Source organism: Camarhynchus parvulus, chromosome 7 (assembly GCF_901933205.1).
Source record: "Camarhynchus parvulus chromosome 7, STF_HiC, whole genome shotgun sequence".
Lineage (NCBI taxonomy): Eukaryota > Metazoa > Chordata > Aves > Passeriformes > Thraupidae > Camarhynchus > Camarhynchus parvulus.
Window position 1 is genome coordinate 21,089,892 of NC_044577.1, and position 24,561 is coordinate 21,114,452.

At 35.9% G+C, this 24,561-nt stretch overlaps 1 protein-coding gene across 1 annotated transcript in view; it reads right to left on the reverse strand.

Moving 5' to 3' along the window:
• Nucleotides 1-24,561, reverse strand: part of SLC4A10 (solute carrier family 4 member 10) — a 146,745-nt gene that overhangs the window by 29,220 nt on the left and 92,964 nt on the right. The window contains 8 exon segments of the mRNA XM_030952747.1: nucleotides 5,155-5,400; nucleotides 6,503-6,636; nucleotides 6,822-6,996; nucleotides 8,333-8,433; nucleotides 9,004-9,150; nucleotides 9,633-9,720; nucleotides 11,505-11,662; nucleotides 16,040-16,131. Of these exon segments, the coding sequence (XP_030808607.1) occupies nucleotides 5,155-5,400; nucleotides 6,503-6,636; nucleotides 6,822-6,996; nucleotides 8,333-8,433; nucleotides 9,004-9,150; nucleotides 9,633-9,720; nucleotides 11,505-11,662; nucleotides 16,040-16,131 (1,141 nt within the window).

Sequence of the window (24,561 nt, forward strand, 5' to 3'; positions counted from 1 at the left end):
CTATTTTCCTATCTAACCTCAAAGAAATCATTACAGGAATTGAAATTCAATTACATGCCTGGGACCATAATGAGCAACACTGTGCTCATCATCGCTGACTCTTCTCATTCCACCTGCAGCTTAAGGGATACAGGGTATAAACCAACCTAATTTGCATCCAATAATGATGTCTTTAGATTAATTTGTACAGATAATGGAAGATTTAAAACTTACTTGTGCAAACAGTGGTATGCACAAAACCAATCTTCACAATGCCTTCTAGAAGCAGTAGTTTCTATAGCCTGAAATGATATTGAGATTGACATGATCTTGGCTCCCTAATTACATCAGAGTGGGATTTTCTACTCCTAATGCTTAAGTGCATGTCAATACCAAGACAGATTGCAATATGCATATTACTATGCCAAGAAATCACTTTAAAATTATTCAATGTAATCTGTTAATAATTGAGTAACTTCTGGTAAAGAATTATTAAAACAACATGAATTCATCACTTTGAAAAAAGAACTAATAAAAACCAAAAAGGTATATAAAATTCCTTTATATACCAAAAAGGTATATAAAGATCTAAGCAACCTCACCCTGAGAAATAACTGAACTTCTGTATTCTAAGAAAACTATCTTAAAATGCTTGTATTTTAAACACTACTAGATTGCTTTCTAAATCACATTCCTTTCATCCACAATGCTTATTCTTTTTTTCTTTTAAAACCAGGGGGGGGTTTATCTGCTCCAAAATGGGGTTCTCTTTTCCCAGCAAAAATAACATTCTAATATTTAATATACACTTTAAAACTGATGGGCATCAGCGTTCCAGACAGGTTTCACTAACTGGAGATATATTTGCTACCAGGGTAGGATAAAAACAGGAGGAGGAGAGTGCAGAAATAAGAGAGTTGCTATGCCAACCTACAAATGCTAATGGCTTGACAAATACAAAAAGGTCACATAAAAAAAAAAATAGAAAGAAATGCCCTGATCAAGAAGTATTTGTACTTAATTTAATAAACAATGTAGCTACTCTATTCAAGTTCCTTCAAAATAAAACAGTTTAAAAATAAGAAAATACAGCACAGTACCACACTGAAAATCAGGCTGTCTTTGTCCTTCCTTTGATTTATCACTTAAATGCTTTATTCTTTACCATCCATATCAAAAATACGATGTTTTAGGCAAAAGTTACATATAAATGCTGAATGAATTTGCCTGTAAGTAGATCACTGTATTTATTCTGTATTTCAATACAGATTAAAAAATAAAATTTAAAAATGAGTAAAAAGTGCATCATGCAAAAAGATCATGCAAAAAGGTATTTTTGTCATTTTGAGGTAGAATTCTGTAACAAACTCAAAATCTACCTTCTACTTTAAATGGTAAAATACTAAATGCAATTTTCAAGAAATCTTTTAGGAGGACATTCAGTTGATTTTCAAATATTTGGGTGTGCTTGATTAAAAACTAAAAAAAAAAATCCCAACCGTTCTGAATGTTCTTCTTTGTCTTCTAAGGTGTATTACGGCAGATATTAGTAATGGCTCCTGTACTCTCAAATATAAGAGATGCATGCAGTGCAGTATTTTACATGAAATCCCTGCAACAGAGACTGTTTGTAACAGAATTCAAGTCCACCAAAAATACAGAATGGGTTTTCTTTTCACTTGAAATATGGTTTCAATTTGGTTGAAACACCAACCATTTAAAATTACTGCTTTCTTTGTCTTTCTAGTACTCCAAAGAGAGCACTAACAGAATGCCAATGACTTTTCCTGGGTCAAACTCATGTCTTCACCAGGGCAAAGGAACAGTACTGGCATGTAGACAGACAACCTGTGGACATCAGAGCACCCTCAGAAAGCCCATGGGAGAAAAGAGGACAGCTGGGCCACAGCATACACTAAAATTTCAAATGTATTCAGTGTTCTGACCAATTTATGATCAACTTTTGGAGTGGGCAAAGAAAACACAGAAATTTGACAGTGCAACCCAAGTTTTCTAGCACAGAATTGCAGATCCAAGATAAAGTTTTACATAAGCTTTGGTTGAGCATTCAAAGAGAAATGGGTTGCTCAACCTTTTGAAGATCACCCATGGCTAATTAAAGACCTGCCAAGGCTTTACTAACAATTAAAAACTTGTCTTTAAAATCCCCAAAGAGGAAAATGCAAACAGCTGTTTTAATTAGCAAAACAGCAGATACTAATTAGCTTCTGTAACAGAGGATGCTGGTCCTTTAAGGACAGGACCAGTTTCAGCCCAAGTTTGTTACCCATTTAAGCTATAAGTAGAAGGACTGGAATCAGATGTTGCAGGAAAAGCTAATTCCTTGTGAAATCAGTATTTCCCAGCTTCAAGTACACAAAAGAGAGATTTTTATTTTGAGTAAACTTCCATGCTTATCCATCTTTATCTTTCCAGAACTGAGTCACGTACAGACATTTGAGCAGAGACTGAGATTATTTGAACTGCCTTGTGATGATCCCATGGGGATGAAAATTGTGACATCTCACCTTCTGGGCAAAAGGCCACTGTATGTGGACAGAGTAACACTAATATGCGCACATTTGCACAGCAAGCCCACGGGGCTCAGGTTGCATCAAGTCTGCTGTGAAAGCTGATTTGGGCACCTGCTGTAGAGTTGCTGCAACTCACCACATCTTTCAATTCTCCCAATCTTTTGGTACTGGTTCTGAATAACTAAGAAATCTCAGATGAAAGAGAAAGGAATGGAGAGAACAGGAGAGGTTGGAATTAGCCTTTTGCTGTTTTCAGAGCACAGAGACCTGGACAGCAGCAGATATGCTCTTACAAGGTAATCATCATGCACTGATTGTCAGTACACTGCCATTTCTAAAAATCAGTTTCAAAGCTAAAAAATGCAAGTAAGTCCCATCTCATAAGAGGTATATGTCTACAGCTAGGAATTTTGCTGTTAGTGGGGTCAGTTGCTACAGGCATCATTGATAATAAACAGGAACATGCTACAAGTAGAAGATACAGTGTAAGTGACAAATGTGAGATTTAATACAGGAGTTTAAAAGGCAACCTATTTGTACTATCTACATAGAGTGAAAGAATAACTGAAAATACAGGTATGAAATAATAAATTCAAATAACTAAAAAAAAATACTATCTCAAATAAGTTTGATATCAGTGATATCAAATAATTATGATATATGTGTTTGAAAACACCAGGCAGTGGTGAAATCTTTCGTCCAAACATCTGGAAGACACTTATCTTTCAGGAGTTGTGTTTGAAAAATCTAAAACTGTTGTGCTGGTATTCCAACACTGTAGGCCAGGACAGGTCAATAGGTGTAACTGGAGGATGACAAAGGCTACTCTTTTACCATCCTGTGTGTTCTGCACATTTTACATTCATTGCTCAGTTACCAAGAGCAGGCAGCAATAAACACCACCCTCCAAAAACCAGTCTGGGATTCTGATTATTGCATGGCATTCTAAATAAAACCAACAACATTTATTGATTAACACAAGGATTATAATGAGAAAACATTTTGACAAAATATAGACATAACTATGACTGTTCCCCTGCAAGCAGGACTGTTAAACTCATTTCTCTGAAATCTCTAGCAATATTATGGGATTCAGTTAACCATGAATACAGCTACCCAGGAACCCCTGTTTCTACTTGTGTTCATGCTTTCCATGACATATTTTAATATCTCACTCCACCTGGTAAATGTTTTCTAAATAATTTTTTGTCTTTGTATAGCATTTCAACATCTGATTTTCAAAACAATAGGAGAACATGTTCACGTTCAAGGAAAAGAAAAAAATCTGCAAAGACTCTGCTATATGAAGGTTTTCAGAGTAAAATATCTACTTCATAGAAGGTGATTAAAGTTATATAAGAGGATATAACCTCAACTGCATGCATGGTCTTGATGTCTGTTGCTTTCTCTTCAAATTAATATTCCTTTGTCTACTGATTAAACTATTAGAGAGGAATAATAATATTTTCAGCATGATGAAAGTGTGTCACAGCAGAACTATGGTTTCTCTAACTTGTTCTGTGTATTAAGGTACATAATGTACATTCAGATTCAGGATTTGCTAACTATTTTTCTAGTGATAATATACACAAAGCTCAAATGTTTTCTCTGTTGCTGTGTTCTGTTTTTCCCAGCTTAAAATGCAAATGAGACATTTGGTTGAGACACTCCTGTTTTTCCAGTGAACAGAAGATGTGGTACTGTTCAAGCACTGTTGCTTTAGGGCCCCACCCAGCTCATGCAGAGGGTTCAAATGGGTTCAATGAAATAAAGACATTTCTGGAGAGGGATTTTCATTGAAAATGCTTTTTAATTAAATTTTATTTACTGATGTGACCAAGCTTAACTGGCCTCAGGACAGACTAGGATCTTATCCTTTACTAGAACAACACTTTTGTGCTCATATCACAGAAACAGGTCTATGAGGGTTTACTTCTCAATAAAATAATATTGATAAAAGCAATTCACTTTTTTATTCCCCAAGTAGATTAGTACCTGTTGAAACTTCACAATAAAGTAAAGCTGTTTAAATGGAGCTAGATTAAAAAATCTTTGTACTAAGAACAAATTGATTATGAGCTACTGAGATCCATCTAACAATTCCAAATCCACTTCAGCTCTTGTAAATTAAGCTTGGATCTAAATGCCAGAGAGGTAAAAATAAAGCAGGTACATCAGCTTACAACCTTTTAGAAAGGAGAATGTTTCAATTTGGGAAAAACAAAACAAAACAAAACAAAACAAGATAAATATGATATACAAACATTATCTGAATATCCTGTTGCCATTTAAAGATTATAAATCATAAGTACAAGGTTACAAGAGAGACCGTGAATTAAGTCTCATTAAATAAGAATGAATAGAGACCTAAAACCGAGGTCCCTTTAAGTCCTGTTTTTAATTCTAGGATTTCCAGGTTAATTGTGTTGAAGCTTTTCCAAACCTCAAGTCTGGAAATATATTTTTTACTTATCTTAGGTAAATATGTTCTGCTTGTACACACCCCCCCAGTAGGACAGCATAATGATTGAGTAGCTTCCACCTGCTGCAACTACTGTAAACTTTCCTGCTGTGCTCCTTGCAGAGAAAACAACCTGTAGAAAAAACACCCTAACAGTTTAAGAGAAGAAATCTTACTTACGAGTACTTTGTCAGCAGCTCCAAATTATTATGCATGTTGATTGGATATGTCTCACTGAGATGAAACAGCTTCTCTAAGGCCTCATAAATGAAAATGATGCAGATAAGAGAAGCAAAGGCTTCTTCAGTAAACCGGGTAATGTAGCAGACTAGGGAGCTTGCATCAGTTGCAACAAGGATGATGCACAGGATTGCAGTCCACAGCCCAATGCTGGCTCTCAGAGAAAGGTATGACAACCCATACTCTCTAAAAAGGAGAGAAAAAAACACCAACTCACTCAACCTTTTGTCCAGCCACAGTACGTGGAGACAAGGCAGCTCCAAAATTTCCTTTTTGGGGACAGTCTGAATCAGAAATTATGTACTTAACGTGAACAGAAGACCCTATCAAGTCACCTCCTGACCAGAGCTCTTCCCCCAATTAACAGGACACAAAGAATTCTATCTCTATTAAAGTAATCACGTGAGCAGCTTTGAGAGTAGTCACACACTAGTGTATAAGGTCCACTCACTTTTTATCCCATATCCTGCTTTGTGAACAGCCAACACCTGTCAATTTCTTTTTAAGCTGTGAAAGAGTAGCTATAACAACTTTCATCAAAATTCTGTAAGCTTACTGCATATGATAATAGAGCTCCAAACACACCGTGTGACATTATCACAGCAAACTGAAAGGTCTGTCTGAAGGTGCGAGAAATTCTGAGTGCTAAGTGGGGTTTCCTACTCTGTGTTGTGCAGGAGATCCTGCCACAGAAGTCCCTGTCACAGCAGTGAGGCAGAAAAGCAGACTGGATAGCAGAGAAGCATGATGGCTTCCAAATGGAGATATCATTTTTACCCACACTGTGGCAGAGACATGACAAGTACAGCACATGAGCCTAAATGTGGCTCTTGTGGCACAACACCTCACCCCCTCTCTGTCCAGGTGGGGGAATGGCATGGCCTGTAATAGTGACTATTGAAAGAGGGACCACTTCTACTGCATGTAGTTTCTTGGGGAGAGGCAACACCTTTTGAATTAAGATAAACCACTGATTTAAATATATTGTCTCAGAGTAGAGAATGCTAAAATAAAAAAAATAAAAAAAAAAAAGCCCCACAAACTTCTTGAAGCTGTCATTCCCTTCAAAACAGCTGAGGAAAGGGGAAAGGAAAGAAGGAAGGAGAATTTAAAAGCAACAAAAGTCCTAAATTCAAGAAAATTCTACCAATTCACTGCATAATTTTTGGACTCTGCAACATGATAAAGGCAACAATTTATCTTGCTTAGGATTTCAATTTTGGGATAGGTGTCTCTACTTTTACCTAAAAACAAATGAAGGATGAGGAATATCATGATCTTCACTTACTTGCAAAATTTGAATAAGATCTTCTCAAACACTAAAACCGGTCCTGTGCTGCCAAGTATAGTGAGAGGCTGTCCACCAAAAAGAGAGTAGGCAATTCCAGTCATGGATGCTCCAAACAGCGATTCTATCGCACTCTGAATACGACACAGAGAGAAGTGTCCATAAATTTTCAAACAGGTTCTTTTTGCAATGTCCTAGTCCATAGCCTTCTAAACATTGATACACGAATTTATAAAGGTGATTCATGCAACAGTAAGGAAATACAAACCACGAAACTAGGACTATAAGTTTGTTTTAAAAGTTCAGATTTAACACATACTATACGACCTTCAGTTGCTTCTCCCAGCAGACCACCAAATGTGATGACAGGAGACATGCAAGCACAGTAGAGAAACAAAAATGATGCCAGACACTGCAGACTGAGAGCATCCCTGAAGTCACTCCAGAAGAAGGGAGCTTTTCTTTTGATATCTAAAATTAATCCTCCAAAAAATCTAAAGAAAACATAGAAGAGCTCAAATCAATTAAAGTGGCACACAAAACTTTCTTTTACAGTATTGCTTCAATCACACTGCAGAGATGCTACTGTTCCTTGACCAAATGATTCATACTCCTATGTTTCACTCTTCATAAAAAATAAGTTTATAGGAAGCCTGTCTTTTTAAATTCAACCAGAAAATCATTGTGGTTTTAAAACAAAATAATTTCCATGTCTCTTTTATAAATTCTTCAACTAATCATCCAGACACCAAAGTTCTGAACAGTTGCTTGCTCCCATGCACTAAATCAAACTGTTTATTACATGAAATAATTCTTTACATTGATTAGAGAGGTATCACAGTGCTTATTTGCCCACATCAGCTTCACATTCTTTATTTCAGAAGCTGTTCCTAAACACACTTGATGACAGAAATGAATATGTGCTACCATTTTTCAAGGACAAGAACTGTCATCTTTTGTCATTTACACTGTGTCAGGTATAATCAAATATTTAGGAACAGACGGTCCCTTACAAAATACCACACAGCTAAAGTAAATAACCCCACAATGCTCTTTTCCTCACAGGCACACAATGTATCAGATGCTGCTGAGGTAAAGAAGAAGGTGTAGTGCTACTACCTCCTAAATATTAACACAATCCTTCAAGCTGTCAATTAGCAGATTCTCTGGTGAGAGAACAAATTCCAGCCAGACTGGCCATCACCTCCCCTGCCCAGTGTACACCAGCACTGCAGCTGAATCTTTAGCTTCATGCTAAAGGTAGGAACAGTATTCAAATATCAGGAGGCAGCAAAGTAAAAGAAACATCTATTGCCCAGCTACATTGCACTAAGGCAGCCACTGACAGCTGATGCACTTACACCACACTGTATTAGATGAGAGAAAACAAGTATTCCTTGGGGAAAATTCTTCATTCTGTATACTGCAGCCACCAGGGGAACCACAGCCTCATGTACTAGGACATATCACAGCTTACTGAGGTAAAAAAGAAATGCTAGAGCTGCAAGTATATGGCACAACACTATACCAAGTTTCCCTTCATCCTGTACAAAACCAAGAAACATTAATCAAGTTTAAGAAAGGTCTGGCCTTTGTAAATATTAGAGAAATGAGCTTGCAATAAATAAAATGAGAAAACTCAAACCCTCTTGCCCTCTCCTGCTCTCTGCAAATGAGCATGTATTGTTCTCTTCAGCTACATGGCACATGCAAATCAGGACAAATGCCTGAAATTATGCACCAAGACACTTCTGAGAGAGAACCAGACCCTTGTGATTCCTTTTGACCACCACTTTGGACACTTAAGATTTGGAATATATTTTCACTAACTTTCCAGTGCGCTGCAGTTCTGGTCCAGAGTGTCCCCCAGGATGTTCTGCTTCCCCATGGGCTGCAGTTCCATTTGGCACTCCTGGGATCTTACGCTTCTCCTACCAGAAGGAAAAGATATTTGTCATGGGTTTTAGTACTGAAACAGGCTCTGAAAGTTAAAAGCTTAAACATAAAAATTTCATTTTAAGATTCGCCAGCATAACCTTCTCATAAGCTGTAAAGGAGTTCTATTACCAGACAGCTAATAGTGAAAAGAACTGTGATTCTGTGAAATTTAAAGAATTGATCACAAAAAAAATCTTGTATCAGAAAACATTTTAAAGAGTAACAAGCCTTGACCAATTCTTGCAATAAGCTTAGAACAAAAGCAAACTATGGCTATTTGGAATAATCCAGGATGCTTAAGAACACTTATCCCTGAATTTAGTATCTTTAGATACAACTGCCTATATTTACTCAGGAGAGAACTAACACTGAACTAAACCAAATGTCATCACTATACTGTATGCTCGCAAGTCAAGGGTTCTTCTAAAGGAAAATAACCTAAAATAAAAACAGCATGCAAAACATAGTGACTCTGCTAAATGCTAAATTAATGAGACTTAAAATCTACATAATAAAAATTAATCACAACTTTTAAAAGTGTCTGAATTTTACACTGTACAAACCTGAGAGGGAACATTTTTAGGTGGTTCTATTCGAATTGTTGGGTCCCACTCTCCAGGAGGGAGAACAGTAACCTGATCAAGAAACTCATCAATTCCAGACACCAAGTCATTGCGGTCCTTTGCTTTGTAAGCAACATCATGGAATACCTGTGAAAAATTGAGACGTGTGTATGGGAGGAAAAAGAGATTGAAAAGGAACTCTCTCTAAAATAATGGCCCCACTTCTCTGAAATAGAAGGCACTTTGTAAAGTTCCCACTGAACAATCTCAGCTTCAACTGAAAATAGCTTCTGGTACTTAGTTCTCATAGAGATTCCAGCTGCTACAGAAAAACATCCTTATGGCTGCTAAATATTAGAGAGAATTTGCAGTTTAAACAAAATTAAATCCACTGCAAAGCAACTGTGTAAAATGGAATCTTATTGGTGAAGACATCTTCACTTACGAATATTGTTTCTCATTTTGTTATCCCCTTACAGCAGCATAATCTGGGCTGTCACAGGATCATGAAATGAGTTAGAATGCTCGTTGTCATCACCAGAATGATTAGCCACATTTCATCTGAAGGATTGGAGATTCCCCATTACACCTCTTCAGTTAGTACAAAACTGAACTATGAATAAAAATACCTCATCTGTCATTAGTGTTGCAATTGATCTTCCAATCTCATGGTATTGTTGGCCTTTACCCAGTGGTCCAAGAAGAATGAACAAAAATCTACAAATTAAAAGTAAATTTGAGAAATTGTAAAGCATAGATGATTGAAATTAATATAAATATTACAGAAATATTTATCTAAAATGTGGACTAGAAGAATCTCTCAGATAAACACTATATATAATCTCCTCCAAGATCCTCACACATGCATTTAAACATGAAGCTTTGCTTAGAAAAAGAATATGAAAATAGCTTCCAAAAATATGTCATAAGCTTAACAGCCAGTCTTGATTGAGGCAACCAAAACCACCTTACATAACAAACCTTAACTTACATAATAAATGTATGCAATTCTAATCTATGTACAGCACACATTAATTTAATTCCCCTAATTCAACAGAATGGTTATGGTTACATAAATTATTGCAATATTGGAGTGGTTAAATTTACCCAAATAAAATAATTTTTAAATCATTTTTACTCCCCTTAAGACTCTGGACAGTCTCTACTTGAGGCTGTAGGCAAGTAAAGATCTATAAAAGGCAGAGGATTTGTTCAAACAAAATAACTAAAATTCTCAGTTTTGCTAAAATGCAAAAGGCAATACTTTGATGTGTATTACTGATTTTTTTCCTTTTTATTACATACAAAGTTTTGCAAATTGTCCTAATTTGTAACTATTTTTATTTTGACCAAAAATCAAGAAATCTCTTATTTTCCTTTTTGTGTTTTTTTTTTTCTTGTGGGATTTTGGGGGAGATTACAAGGCAAAGCTTTTTCTCAAGCCAGTTCCCTCCCTCAGTGTTTCTAACACACACGCAAAAACTAGAAAACATCAAAAAAGTAATACACAAATTAAGTACAAAGTACAGCTCAAAGAAGATGTTTATCCGGTTAGAAGCAAAGATCTGAGTCTCAGCATTGCATTTCATAGCACAACATGAGTGTGATATCTGAGTGTCCTGAGCACCACAAACTGGAATACATTACTGCCTACTGTTGGAATTCTACTTTCATAGAAACTGAAAGAGGGAAGGGGAAAGAAAGACAGAATGTGTGTATGAACATATGCACAAATTAATTTTAAAAAAAAGGGGGGGGGTGGATTCTGCAATAATAGTTAAGTCAGTGAACACAGATATGGGAGAATCACTCTGGAGTTTGGATCTGAATTAACCTCAGCAGGACACAATGTAATCACAGATCTATCCCAATGTTCTTCTATTTGAATAGAAGGTCTATTTTAGACTCTTTTTTAAATTCCTCTATTTGTTTTCAGAATCAAAGTACTCCATCAGAAAAAGTTTCAACTTGGAAAAAATTAATCTAAAAAATTATGGTTAAAAGTCACATTCTGTACCATGCAAAGTAAATTTTTAAAGAATTCAAGATTTTTTAAGGATATATTTAGAGCATGTTCTCAATCCATTCACTCACTTTCCCCAGTCAACCAAATCAAACAGTTTGCTTTTTGCCTTTTTTCAATTCCATCTTCTTTTATTTTTTTAGTTCTGTACATAATTATGCAGTATCACACAAGTAATTTCACTTCCGGATGAAATATTCTATGAAGCTGAATATTTCACCTAATTGAGATACTTCATCTGGAGTAATACCAGTTTGTATAGGATAAACTGTGTGTTATAACGTACATTTCTTCATCTGTGAAGTATTCAAAACTAGCATGTGTCTGAATATACCCACACATCATTTACAGGGTGAGTGGAAGGCTGAGAGATGTCTTTGTTAAAGAGCAAACCAAATTCCTCACTCAGTAAATGGCACATCACCCTGTCCCCACAAGGTCCTCAGAGAAACACGAAGCAGAATCAGCCCAGCTGTACCTGGTTGGAATTGGAACTTCAGCCAGTCCTGTAAGCAGCACTGCAGGAGACAACCTAACAAAAGCCACAACGGCACGGTCCAGGAACTCCAGTTCCCCAACTAAGATGTTTGATGCTTCAGCTCCAGGTGGTATCTTTTTCATGAAGTGTAGGTCAACCTGGGAAAAGTATATTAAATTACAACCTAAAAGTTACTCTCAGGGTTATTTTTCCCCCTGCTTTGTTGACAGAGAGTTGCTGATCAGTGCACTATAACCTTGGCTATTTCAGTTATGCAGTTCCACTGCTCTTGTCTGTTGAATATTTTTCTTTTCATAAAAATGTTTCTCTAAACCAAACTAGACATAATTATTTGACTGATTTTTCTTGGAAACAAAGCACTGCAGAATAAATGTATAAAGACAACAAATCAAATTCATAATATTTTTAAGAATATAGGATAAATCTCCTAGTAATGCTTTTTATCTATACTCATAACAGCATAACAGTAGAAGAAATTAAGACACCTTATTTTTCCATAATTATCAATTCTGGAAATCATTAATTCATAGCTCATAGTTGTTGTGTTATTATTTCACTGAGAAGAACACTAGATTCCACTACACACAATTTTCCTTTTTCTATTCTGAGATGCATTTTTGCTTTCAGATTTAACAGAAGACAGTTGCCCTTCTGCTGAAAGTAACAGAAAATAAGCTATCATGAGCATTGACAGTCTCAAGAGCAAGAACAAAGCATAAGAAAAACTTTGGAATTTTAGGCAGCAATGTTGATTTTTGCAGGATGATCGAAAAACAGAGACACAGCTTCATCATGACATTGCTATAATAAACTCAAGGTATTTGTGAAGGATTGTATGACATTAGACTTTACCCTGTAACAAAGACTGACATGGAGTAATAAAGTATATAATGTATGTCTGATTTAATTATGCACCAGCATTGTCTACATTTCAAAATGCATGAATTTTGTCATTTGCTTTCCTTTTATTAATCTAAACACAACAACAGCAACCAAATCCAATATAAACTGTTAAAGTGGACCATTTTAATGTCTATCTTACAGCCATCTGTCAGTACTAGTTTGCATAGTTTTTGGTAATATTTAGAAAATTGTTTTCTTGCAAATGGCTCTGGCACTAAATCAGAATTCAGCTATAACACAGTTGCCTGTGTAATGAAATCTTGGTTTGCTGAGATCACAAAGAGATATCTAATGCTTCCCTAAGCTACAAAGATGACTAAACACCTCACAAAGAACCAGATCAACCTGGAAGGTTGGAGACCAAGTACTTTTCAAGGTAAATTGAAAAACTGAGGTAAATTCTGTTCTCCACTCAAATAATGACATAACTCTTCAGGATTAAATACATAGCTAAGGTTCACTTTGCACCTAATGTTGGTGTCACAGGTTATTTGCAATTGAGAGGAAGCAAGCAGTCTCTCAGGCATGTAGAAATTTGCATTCTGTGCTGAGTTTACCTTGTGAATGGAGGGATTAAACATTTAAATGCATTTAGCATTTAATAATTAATGTCCCATATACAATATGCTACAGTTGTGACATTGAGGTCCTCTAACATATAGATCACAAGATTCAAATTTGAAAGAAACATTCTGTCTCCTATCTACAAGAAAGTATTTCCAGATAGTTCCTGTACTATTTATCAGCTTGAGATTCTAATACTGTCTAATATTGTTTAGGTAGTGAAGAGAACCCGATTAAAAAGAAAGTAGCTAGCAGAGGGGCAAACTGAGCAAACACACCCAAACCCCAAAGGCACGGCTTTCACTGCATAATGAAAGTGGAGGTGGTCCTGGAGTGAATTTATGGCAGTGGCAGAAGCTACATATTTAGAATGCTTCATCTAACCTATGCATAATACAACTCTTATCCCAGGTCTTTAGCTGGAGAGACCTGATGTGCATCTTAATCTGCACCCTAACCTGAGTCACATTCCTGACCTGACTCTAAATAGTCCAGGCAAGTTTCAATTAAATATAAAACTGAATAACTAATGCAGAGACCATGTCCCTCCAGGGCAACTCAGAGACTGAAGAGTGGTGGACATCTAACCTGAAACCAAACATACACTGACATGAAGACAAACTAAATACCCAACATCCCTTCTTAGTAAAACATATTAATCAAATTAATTTATAAGCAGGGTCGACTGGCATTCAACACCAGTCAGTTGCTTCACATGGTATTTGAAAGACCAAACTCTGTCAGTATGGGACAGGGGTTTGTCTCAGAAATAATGTTTCCACACAGAGCACAGGGATGTTGGTGTGAGAAGGGATGTGGGTACAGTCTCTTTTATCCATTTTGTGTTTCAGGACAATTAATGTTCCCTTCAGTCTTTGGCATAAACAGTAGAAATGAGCCAGCTGAAGTTCTTAAACCATCACCCCCATTCTGCTCAGACAGGGGGTAAAGTGGTGCTGGGACAGATCACCTCCACCTCACCCTGAGAACACAAAGTCCTGGTGGTGGCAGCAGAGGAAGGCGTGACCCATTTACAAACAGCACAAACCATCTCTCCATGTTCCTGAAGTAACACTCAAGACAGCTTTCAGTGCTTGTCTCACATTTTTCATAGATAGATACCAATACAATCAACACAGTCTCAATGCTGTATCCAGATTAAGTCAGCTTTTTGAATCAGCTCCAAATTTGGAATATTAGAAGTAGCCCAAGGGAGACAGATTAGCAAGGAGAGAATATGTGAGGTAGTCAAAGGTGCTTTTTTTTTTTTGTAGACGATAAATGAAATTAATATCTGGAACAAAATTAGAGCAAGAAATCACAATACTCAAGAGAAAATTACTGTACTGCTCTACTTTCCTCTCAATCTGTGCATATAATTCCAATTATAACCATTGGGAGTTATTGCAATAGCACATTTCAAGGGGAAACTGCACCTATGCATCTTCAAAAGGATAAATGGATCTATTTAAAGTCAGTCAAAAAGAAAGGTATTAGATTACAATCCTTTACTGTTATTTCATTCCTCCTAACAAAACTTCTTCCTTTCATATTCCTGACTTCCTTGTTGGTATCCATCACTGTTGAGGTTAGAAAAAGATGAAATGTTGATTTCTTCCAGCTAGTTTCAATGGGAATAGCTCTTTTGATCAGCAAAGCTGCAGCACTACAAAAATAATGAGTGAAAGATCAAATGATGCAGCTCCCATTCTTGTTTAATACAAAAAGAATTTCAGTTAGAGAACTGATTGGGATTTGAATCCTACAACACTCAAAGCAACTGGAGAAATCTTCAAGAAAAGCACTTGAACATTTCAAGTTCCTTCACTTCTGCATAGCTTAATTTTGAAATAGATAATTTTATTTATATTTTATAACCTTTACAATTTTTACATCTTGATATTAGAACACTTGCAAAACCAATTAGTTTTACTTAAGACTAATATAAATATCATTAAACCAATATTGTACTTGACTCTTTAAAGCATCATTTTAGTTTTAAATCTGTTTAAAGGATTAATATCAAATTTTTAACAACCTGCCACTGTTTACAGATGTTCTTGCAGCCTCTACAGAAATGTGGTTCATAATACATTCCCAGCCAGCCTCCTTTTTTCTCATTGTCATTGACAGAAAGATCAGTTTCCTCTCTCATTTCAGCCATATACAATTCATAGTCTGGAATGTTCAGTCAAAAATTCAAATGATGCAAATAGCTACTGCTGCTAGGAAATAAGTCTGGCACCAGATGGAGCAATCACATAACTCTACTTTTAGCTCAGCTGCACTAACATTAAAATTCAACAGACTCAAAGTGCTGTTCTTCAGAATTCTGGTTTAAATCACCTTTCTTCACTTACTCAACCTTTGTTGCACTAATGTGTCAGCTGAAGTCATCTATTCCTGTCAGGCCTGTATTCATTGTGACTGCCTTAGGTACATACAGACTTCTTACACAAATTAGGATTCTCCTCCACATTAAAGCTGAGGAGCTGTTTGCTTTTCTTTGCTATCTAACATTGAACTGTCATTGCAATCTCCACTACTGAACAGTTAACATCTTTTGTAAAGTGTACTGAAAGATCTTGGCTTGCCAGAAGAATTCAGTTGTAGGTTTACAGAAACACATTCTGTTTGAGACATCTGGAATCCACGAGTTCAGGTTATAAAAAGCATAGTTTGCATTCACACATCACTTCTACAGAAAGTAAAAATCTGAGGTAAATGTGAATTACAGGAATTCTGAATTACTCTCGTACTTAGATAATTTTCTGTTAATTTGTAACGTTTCCCCTACAAATATACACCTGTGATATTAAATTTATCTGTGTACCTAAACTGTGATTTCCTCTTACATATAATTTAGAAAGAAAATGTAAGATTCTGTTTTGTCATACAGAATCTGTACGGCAGTGCACACAAAACCTCACTGATAAAGTAAAATCTACGCTTTATGGATTTTCCTGACTTGCATGGATTCATCTTATCGAATTTTAAATATCTGTTTGGCAGCCAGGAAGCTCTCTTCACCATCAGTGAACACTTACCTTGCTGAAGTCAACAGTGCTGTTTTCTCTGCTCACATCATTTTTGTTTTCAATACAGGCTGGAGTAGCCTGTGGGGAAACAACCTGACCTGCTAAAAAAAGTATCATTATTACAGGTCTATAAATAAAGCAACATCCAATGACGCAATTATTAGAGCTCTGCACACATTTTATATCACAGATATATGATGCACCTAAACATGGCGTTTTAATTAAAAACTTAATTAGAATTGCACATTCTCAAAAGATGGAGCATTCATCATGTGTAGCTAGGAATGTGAGAAGGTAATTTCAAAAATATAAAAGATACTGTTGGATATTAGAAGACAAAATTTCTATACCAATTAAAGTGTACAATTCTAAAGATACACATTTGGGGGAAGCCCTGCCTTCACATAGCTTTTGTGAATAATTTGAGGAGCTGCCAGTTTTGGGTAATATCTGTCCAGAAAAGTAATCCTCATTGACCTAAATAGGATTACGAATTTTCACAAAGTTATTCATGTGTATAAGAATGTCCTGATTATCACAACTACAAAAAACAACATAAAAGTGGACTGGAATAAAAATAAATATATTGGAAAATAACTGATTTATAATCTCAGTATTGAAAAATGTGATTATGGACCTGTATAAAACAAATGTTTCAGTAAACACATTTTCAAAAAAATTCCAGTGAGGATTTAGTAAAATATTTTAAAGGAAGTTTTAAAAATATCTCAAGATGAGAAATGTTTTAATACATGTCAGTCTTGTGGAAACAAGGAGCAAGTATTTTGGCAAACAGAATTTTGCCAACAAAAGCTCAAAAAGAAAAAACAAAGTCGAGTAACAAGTCTATGTCATATAAAGCATATTTTTACTTAAAGCCAACATTGCCTCTGCAATGGCCAGAGCCCACCATGCACACACCGAGGGTGAGGGGCTGGCACAAACCCCACAGGGCACAAAGCCCACAGGGGCACTGGCCATGCCCTGCTTGCCTTCACTCTTCCTCCTTCTCTGGCATGTCAGAAGCCACACACAGCTCTGAGCACCACAATAAAGTACAAGAGAAAGTACCAAATGTATGAGCCAACTATCTCTTACTGCCCTAACACATACCCAGGAATAACTACAGAGTCCAGCTGGCCCAGAGTCAGCATCTCGTGCCCAGCATATATTTGTTTCCATAGCGAATAAAGTCTCTCATATGACTGAGAAATGATGATGTGAAAACATTGGTTCTGGTGAAAATCAACCTAAACTTGCACAGTAACAAAGACCATATGTTCATGATATTTGAAGATGAAGACAGTCAGGAAGTCCTAAGCTAGGCACATTGTCTGGGCAATTCCAGAAGCCACAGAGCAGCCCCTCACAGTGCTGGGGCTCACTCCTGCAGCCCAGGCACGGCCCCAGCCTCAGCCTGGACGCCAAACACTTTGCAGGATCCAGCCTGAGCAGGACCAGACACTTGCAAGAGCCCCTCAGCCACTGCCAAAATGCTGAAGGATCCAGTTTCTGTCACAGCTGAGCAATACAGGAACCCTGAGTCTGGTCATGAATTCCCAGCTGAAACACTTGCTCAAGGAAAATGCTGGTTTTCATGAAAATCAACATGTCATTTTCCACTAGACAAATCTCCCATGACACAAAACAGGTTTCAGACTCATGTGTGCATCCTGGCAGCACAGATAGATATTTCACTTTGATTAGGTAGTACATTAAGAGAATGTTTAAAAATATATTGCTATAAATCCTGTCTTTAAACTGCAAGTATTTCCATTTTTCTCTTTGATTCAGGGCAAGGACAGATCAAAATAAGAATAGAAATCAGGGCTTTTGTTCAGCTCTACAGTGAAATAAACAGAGAATGACAAACAGACATGACAAGCATGTAAATCTAAGCAAGTAGAATAAAAATAAAGCCAGGATTCAAATTTACATATGACAAAAAATAAAGGATTGATTTTAGAAATCCACATATTAATGTAAATTAAAGGAATAAAAAAAGAGGCTATTAATTCCTACACATCACAGGAGAAATATTTTGCAAAACAGAAGCCTGAAATTATTACATATGCAAGGTATTTACAAACAGTCATTCAATTTGTCTGTTTTAATTAGAACTGAATGAAAAACAGAGTTCCATCATTGTTACACCATCATCTTTACAATATGTATTCCAGGGCACTACATCACATTGGAATTCTTGTTCTGTATTGTTTATTTAGCAGTCCTTGAATTATTTTCACAGGTATCATCCTGTAGTATTACAGCTACTAAAAATCATTAATGTAAAAATTATATAAATTTGTTTTATTTTGGAGATTTTATCAATGTGACAGAAATAACCCTTCTACTTATTCAAATAGAGAAGGAATAAAGTGCTCAGGGAAAGTTTCTGTCTTAACTTACTCCCAAAAATCTTAAAATCTAGTAATAGAAAACCTGCTGACTCTTCACTTTTTCTTTTTAAACACTCATCTATACCCGAGGATATATGAAAAGGGAAATAATTGTAATAATTACTCATACTAACATACATATTACATTAGAAAGAAGCTACACGAAAGTAACAGAAATAGTAGTTCATTTTCTTTCTGTTGCTAATTAGGCATTTGCACTTTTTTTTCTGGACCCAAAAATTCAAGTAAATGAGAGCAGAAATATCTGCCAGAGAAAATTATATTGACCAACACAAGAGTCAAAGCATGGACCACATGTTTAAATACTGAAACTTTAACATCATCGTTGGAAGTGTCAAAAGCAATCAGCATAACAGTCCAGAGGACTTTTAAGCATTGTGTCCACCTTTCTTTTAGAAGAAAAATATGTGAAGATATATATATAAGGAATAAAAAGCCACCACCAGTAAGTATGTGAAGTTTTTAAGAATAGCATATGTTCTTTTTCTGTGCCAACAGAAGACCTCAAACTTTGATTTACCCATATGCTGGAGTAATCTGAAAGAACACAAGTTTTACCTTGAGGCAGAAAGACACGTTTAAATAGCTCTACAACTTCGGACAGCTTTCTGGATCATGGAACAAAAAGTTTGGGTTTTTTTACTGCATTGAGTAACAATCAAAGATACAAGGCAGAGACAACAGGTAATCTCTTTTCACAAAAAAAAACCCCACCAAAGTAACCCCAAACTCTAGCCAGATTTTAAACATTTGTCATGGTTTACTACTTCTTTTGTTTGAGCTGAAAATAAGGTGTTTAGGCTGCTACAAATGGTGAAGGCATAAACCATCAACTCCCTACAAGAGGGAATAACAGCAGAAACAGCCTCACCATTCCACTCTGCTGCCCTCTCCTCATCATCTCCATTTCAACACTCCAACAAAATGGTTATTTACACACTGTATGGGGTAAATACAGAATTTTGTTCTTCAAGAATGCAATGTAATACTTCTAATCACTACAAAGCTGAAGCCTGGATTTTTCCTGCAGTCCACCTACATAAAGCACATGAAGAGCTGCATTCTTCAAGAATTCATCAGAGCCATTCACGCAGTTTTAGGAATCAAATGCACAATGTGGTATAATTGAAATATCCAGGGTACATACAAAGGAACTTAATACATAACAGATAAAACCATGCTATAATTGGTGTAACAGCTTTCCTATGTAATAAAAAGCCAGTATCAAGACAGTTTTAAATTCATGTTTTAAAAATTTGCATATATAAAAAAATATGTGTCTTTTTTAGATAATGTGAAATTGCCAGAGCTTTGACTAGAGCAAGAATTCACACAAAAAGCATTCTTGCATGCAAAGTCAAGACACTTATAAATCAAAATAAGGTCCACATTTGTTACAGTAATAGAAGTTTGCATTTGTAGATACAGTTTGCCATTTTTGAGACAGTCCTGGCAAATTAAAAAAAAATAATTTCAGTAAATTAATCTCACATGTAACATATTCTTCCTCCCTAAAATTTATAACTTAAGATATTTAACTGTTCATTGTGGTTGTTATTCAAAATCCAAGATGTCTCTAGAACCTCAATGACAAAAATGCAGAACAATGTAGTCAGACACAAACCACAGTTAATGGAAACAAACTGGATGCAACCAACACATCAAAGAAAACTAAATAAGAAAAGAAGTTGCTTATTTTTCTAAGCCATGCATATTTCTACCATTCAGAAAAAAAAATCCTAATTTTCAAACTCCTTCAATCTTCAGACTGTTTACTGCAACTAGTCACGAATTTTCTAAATCTAAATGGACAACACTGTCTGGACCAAAACTCAAAGATTGAAAAAACAGCATGTTTTCTTCAGTATATGATAAAATTCTATATAACAGAGCAGTGACCACATCTCTACAGGCTGAACTGTGCATGCGCATTTAGGCCTCCTGATGAACAACATTTTTAATCAGTGGGGAATCACGTCACTCCCACTGTACTTCTGTAACTACAGGGAGATTTGGTGTTCACTGATGTTATACAATTTAAGAGGATGAGGAAGAAGTCACTTTAGCTGTTTTTCTAATGCTAGGCCTGAATATCTCAAGCATAATTCACATGAAGTCATGCAGTATAAACTAAAATGCTGTGATTTGCAGTTTTATAAATTGATGCAAGAAAATGAACTTAATAAAGAAATGGCACTGTCCCCCCACCAAAACAACAAATTCCACACAAACGTCTCTTCAGTGTGCCACAGCTGCAGACAAAGGCCTGAGGTATTTTTTAAAATCACTGTAGCAAGAAGTTGCATGCTGACAGGAAATTGATATGAAGACATGGGTGTACATTTGAAATGGTCTGAAGCCCAAGCAAGAATAGGTATTTATACTACCTCTGAACCTTCAGGGAGTTTACAGAACCCAAAGGATAGGAGATGAGGAAGGTACAGAGATGAGATGAGCCTGTTAGAGACAGACACAACAAAGACAGAGCAAAATAAAGAAATACAAAGATGAATGATACAGTTTTATACATACAGATTACACATTTTATCATGGGTACAAGGAAATGTAGAGCAAGAAAGAATAATATCAGATGAAAATGTTCATAAATACAAGTTATATTTTAGTAGTATAAAAACCTGTGGAAAATACAACCTGATTAAAATATATACATTTGAGAAGAATCTAAAACGAGAAATACAGCATTAGCAGCCTTAAGGCAGAATTAACTATCGTTGAGTTTGTCTTCTCTTCAAGGTAAGCTGAAGCAATTCCCCTGATCCAGATCCAATACTTCAGAAAACTTGTGAGTATATCGATGGCATTGGTTGTGATTTACTCACAAAATCAAAGTACATGGGGATATATTTAGGAATGCCTCCCCACCCTCTTCATGGGGCTCCAGGTCATATCCAGCTTTCTCCATGTGATAGTATTGACATGGGAGATTCACATGCTGTAAGCCCAATCTGAGTTATAACATAAATCCTTGAACTGATCTTCAGAAAAAATTGGGAAACTGAAGAAGGTAACTAACACCATAACATAACTGAGAATTTTGAATTTCCAGAATGCTGAAGGATGCTATCCTAAATTAAGACAAACACAGGCTCCAATACCTCTGCTTGTGCCCATACTGCCACAAAACAATGAAGTCCAAACCACTCCATCATACTAAATGGGAAAAGGTCTAAAAAAATAACATGTCAAAATGAACAGTTTTAGCAGCTCATGCTGTTAACTCCAGAGATCCCAAATTTAATATGCCATTGCTTCCTTCAAGCTCTTTGGAATACCAATAAATGTCTGCTTGGAATTTCAGAATTTCTCAGAGTAAGACATGACGTGTGGTGCAACCCAATTTTTACACTAATAATGTGCCTGCTCTGATGTCAGGGAAGAAGAAACTCTTATAAATGGCGTAAGTACGGAACAGAAAACAGGCATAAGGTCATGTTATTGCGGGTAAAGTACACTTCAGCAAGGTGCCTGAAAATAAAACTAACTTAGCCTGTCATACTCCTCTCCAGAGTTCCTTCTCCTCTTGAACTTTAACCAGTTTAATGTCTACTAGATTTCATTATAAATATATATTTTTACACATATGTATGTATAAATGAATAACATATACACATCCCAAGACAAAAGTGAATCAGCCAGTCAAAACCTTTAAATGTTTATATGATGAAAACTTCTTTTCCTAACTACATTTTCACAGAATCAGTTATTTTTTCATACCACACATGCTTAAACTCTGAATTTCAAAACCCCTTTTATAAAAGGGGAGAGGTTTATGAAATTATTTTAGCATTGCTATAAAACAGAGAGGTGTCATATATTTGCAGTTGTCTTTGGCTTTTTAGGCCATGTCATAGGAATTTAGAAACACAGCTCTGAGGAATCAGAGTGTGAAATCTACTCATCTCAATAAAAATAGGTTAAGTTGCTTTATAAAGAAAACTTTCTAAGGATGATTTACGAATGAAATATTTCATTTTTTTTACCTGTCTTTTATAGTATTTACGCTAAAATCACTTGCCACCCTCTATTTTGGGTATTTGGTGTCAAATTAGAAAAATCATTTTTCTCCTCTTATGCCAAATTTGACTGTCGTTTTTTATTGGAACATCAAAAGCAAGCTTTTAATTCTCACAGTTTTGATGCCTAATGAAAAGTGAAAGTTAAACACAGCATGGCAGCATTAAAAATGCATGGTAAATCCATAGCACCCTGACATCTTAGCCCTGCAGAGGATGTGAAGAAAAGCCATTGTAAACAAAAGATAATGCTACTAAATACAAAGCAAATTAATTAGATGGTCTGACAGATTCATAAACAAAGAAAAATGGAGGGAGAACATATGTACAACTATCTTCCAGCAAAGATATCACAATGGCCTGTCAGTAGTGCTGCCATATATTGAATTAATTTATGCATTCATTTTCAGACTTTGCTCTTGAACATCTGAAAATTGACACATTGATAAGCTACTATTGTCAAGAACTTGGACAAAGAAGGGAGTTTGAATCCTCAGCTGTACCACATAACCCACAGATCAGCAACTTCAGCTCCAAATCACCTTTTTAACAATCAACAAACTGCTAAGGTTTTTTTCCAGCTCAACTGTCTAACACTAACCCCAAATTTAAGCAAAGAGACAACTTCCTTTTGTGCAGAAAAAGTGTCCAAGTTCCCATGTCTCATTTCAGCAGGAACAAACCAGTGTCCCTTCCAAAGCTCCTGGTCAATGCAGGAGACAGCCAAACGTGCATTAGCACTTAAAGGATGCAAGTAGAAGAACAATGCCACAAACTGATTTTTAAAAATTTCTGTCCAAAAAGTTCATGCTTAGGATTTTTCACTGTAATTTAGATAGAAATCTGATATACTTTCACATAAGCTTCCTGAAAATTATTGAATCTCCACAGGTTATTCTATTTTTCACAAACATATATAATTTCTATTATGTCTATTGGTACATTTATTTTAAATTAACACCGTAAAAGTGACCAAGATTTTTTTAACAGAGGTCAGAGCACTCTGAGACATTTCTACACAAGCACATGAACTATGCATTTAGCATTTTTTCATCTCGCAAAATAGGGACAGACAAATGAAAATCTGTAAGAACATGTCTCCCTACTTAAGAGAATCACTTAACTACTGAGTATATAAAATTAGTGTGTTTAATATGGACTTAGAAGCTATCCTGATGAGAACTTATTTTTGGGGGGAATTTAAGAAGAGCTAGGAAGTTTGCCAGAAGAAACTTAGGCAAAAGCAGGATGTTTCTGGAGTGAATTACTGCATCACTTCCACTTACAGACACATAAAGTTACCAAAATTGAGCTTATGACAATTTCACAGCTTGCCCTGAAGGTTCTTCTTAAAGCAACTAATGCCTATTTATTACATAAGATCTAGTGCAAAAAGCTTAACAGAATGCAAGCTGCCATCTTACATCCTGTGGAAATTAAGTACAGGATCATTATATCATTAACTTTCTCTAGTATCTCCTGGATATTTGTTTAAAGTCATCAGCAAAAGCTGTATAAATCAACAAGAAAGTTGCCTTAAAAAGGATGGACAATCATCCTACTTACATTTACTCTTGTGCATCCATATGCATGATCAGACACATCTTAGTAAATTTTTTTTTTCCTCACTCTTAGAGTGACACTTTGCCACAATTAAGGTTTCTATTTCATATCCTCATCAGATGAAATTATATGTTGCCTTTTAGGTCTAGAATCTCCCCCAGGGAAGCAACTAGATTTAGATCTCTTAAAACTTTTATATGGCAATGATCGAAAAAAACCTTCTTCCTTGAAATCAAGTTAACTTTTATTATATATAGGCAGCCCCATCTTCCCAAATCAGCCACACAACTGTTCTCTGCCTTCTGTCCTGTGCCTCAGAGCACATAGATTCCTCTTGCAATCCTGACCTTCCCTGTGCCATGGCTGTTTCCTCACTCCCCACTTCCCAAAGGGATGGGGAGCTCATAGAGCTCTGAAACAAAGTGACAGAAGAAGGGACCAGGATTTCACCACACTTTATTTCTGGAATAAGAGTTAACTGAAAAATATTTGCAAAATTTGGCTGCAAATTTCA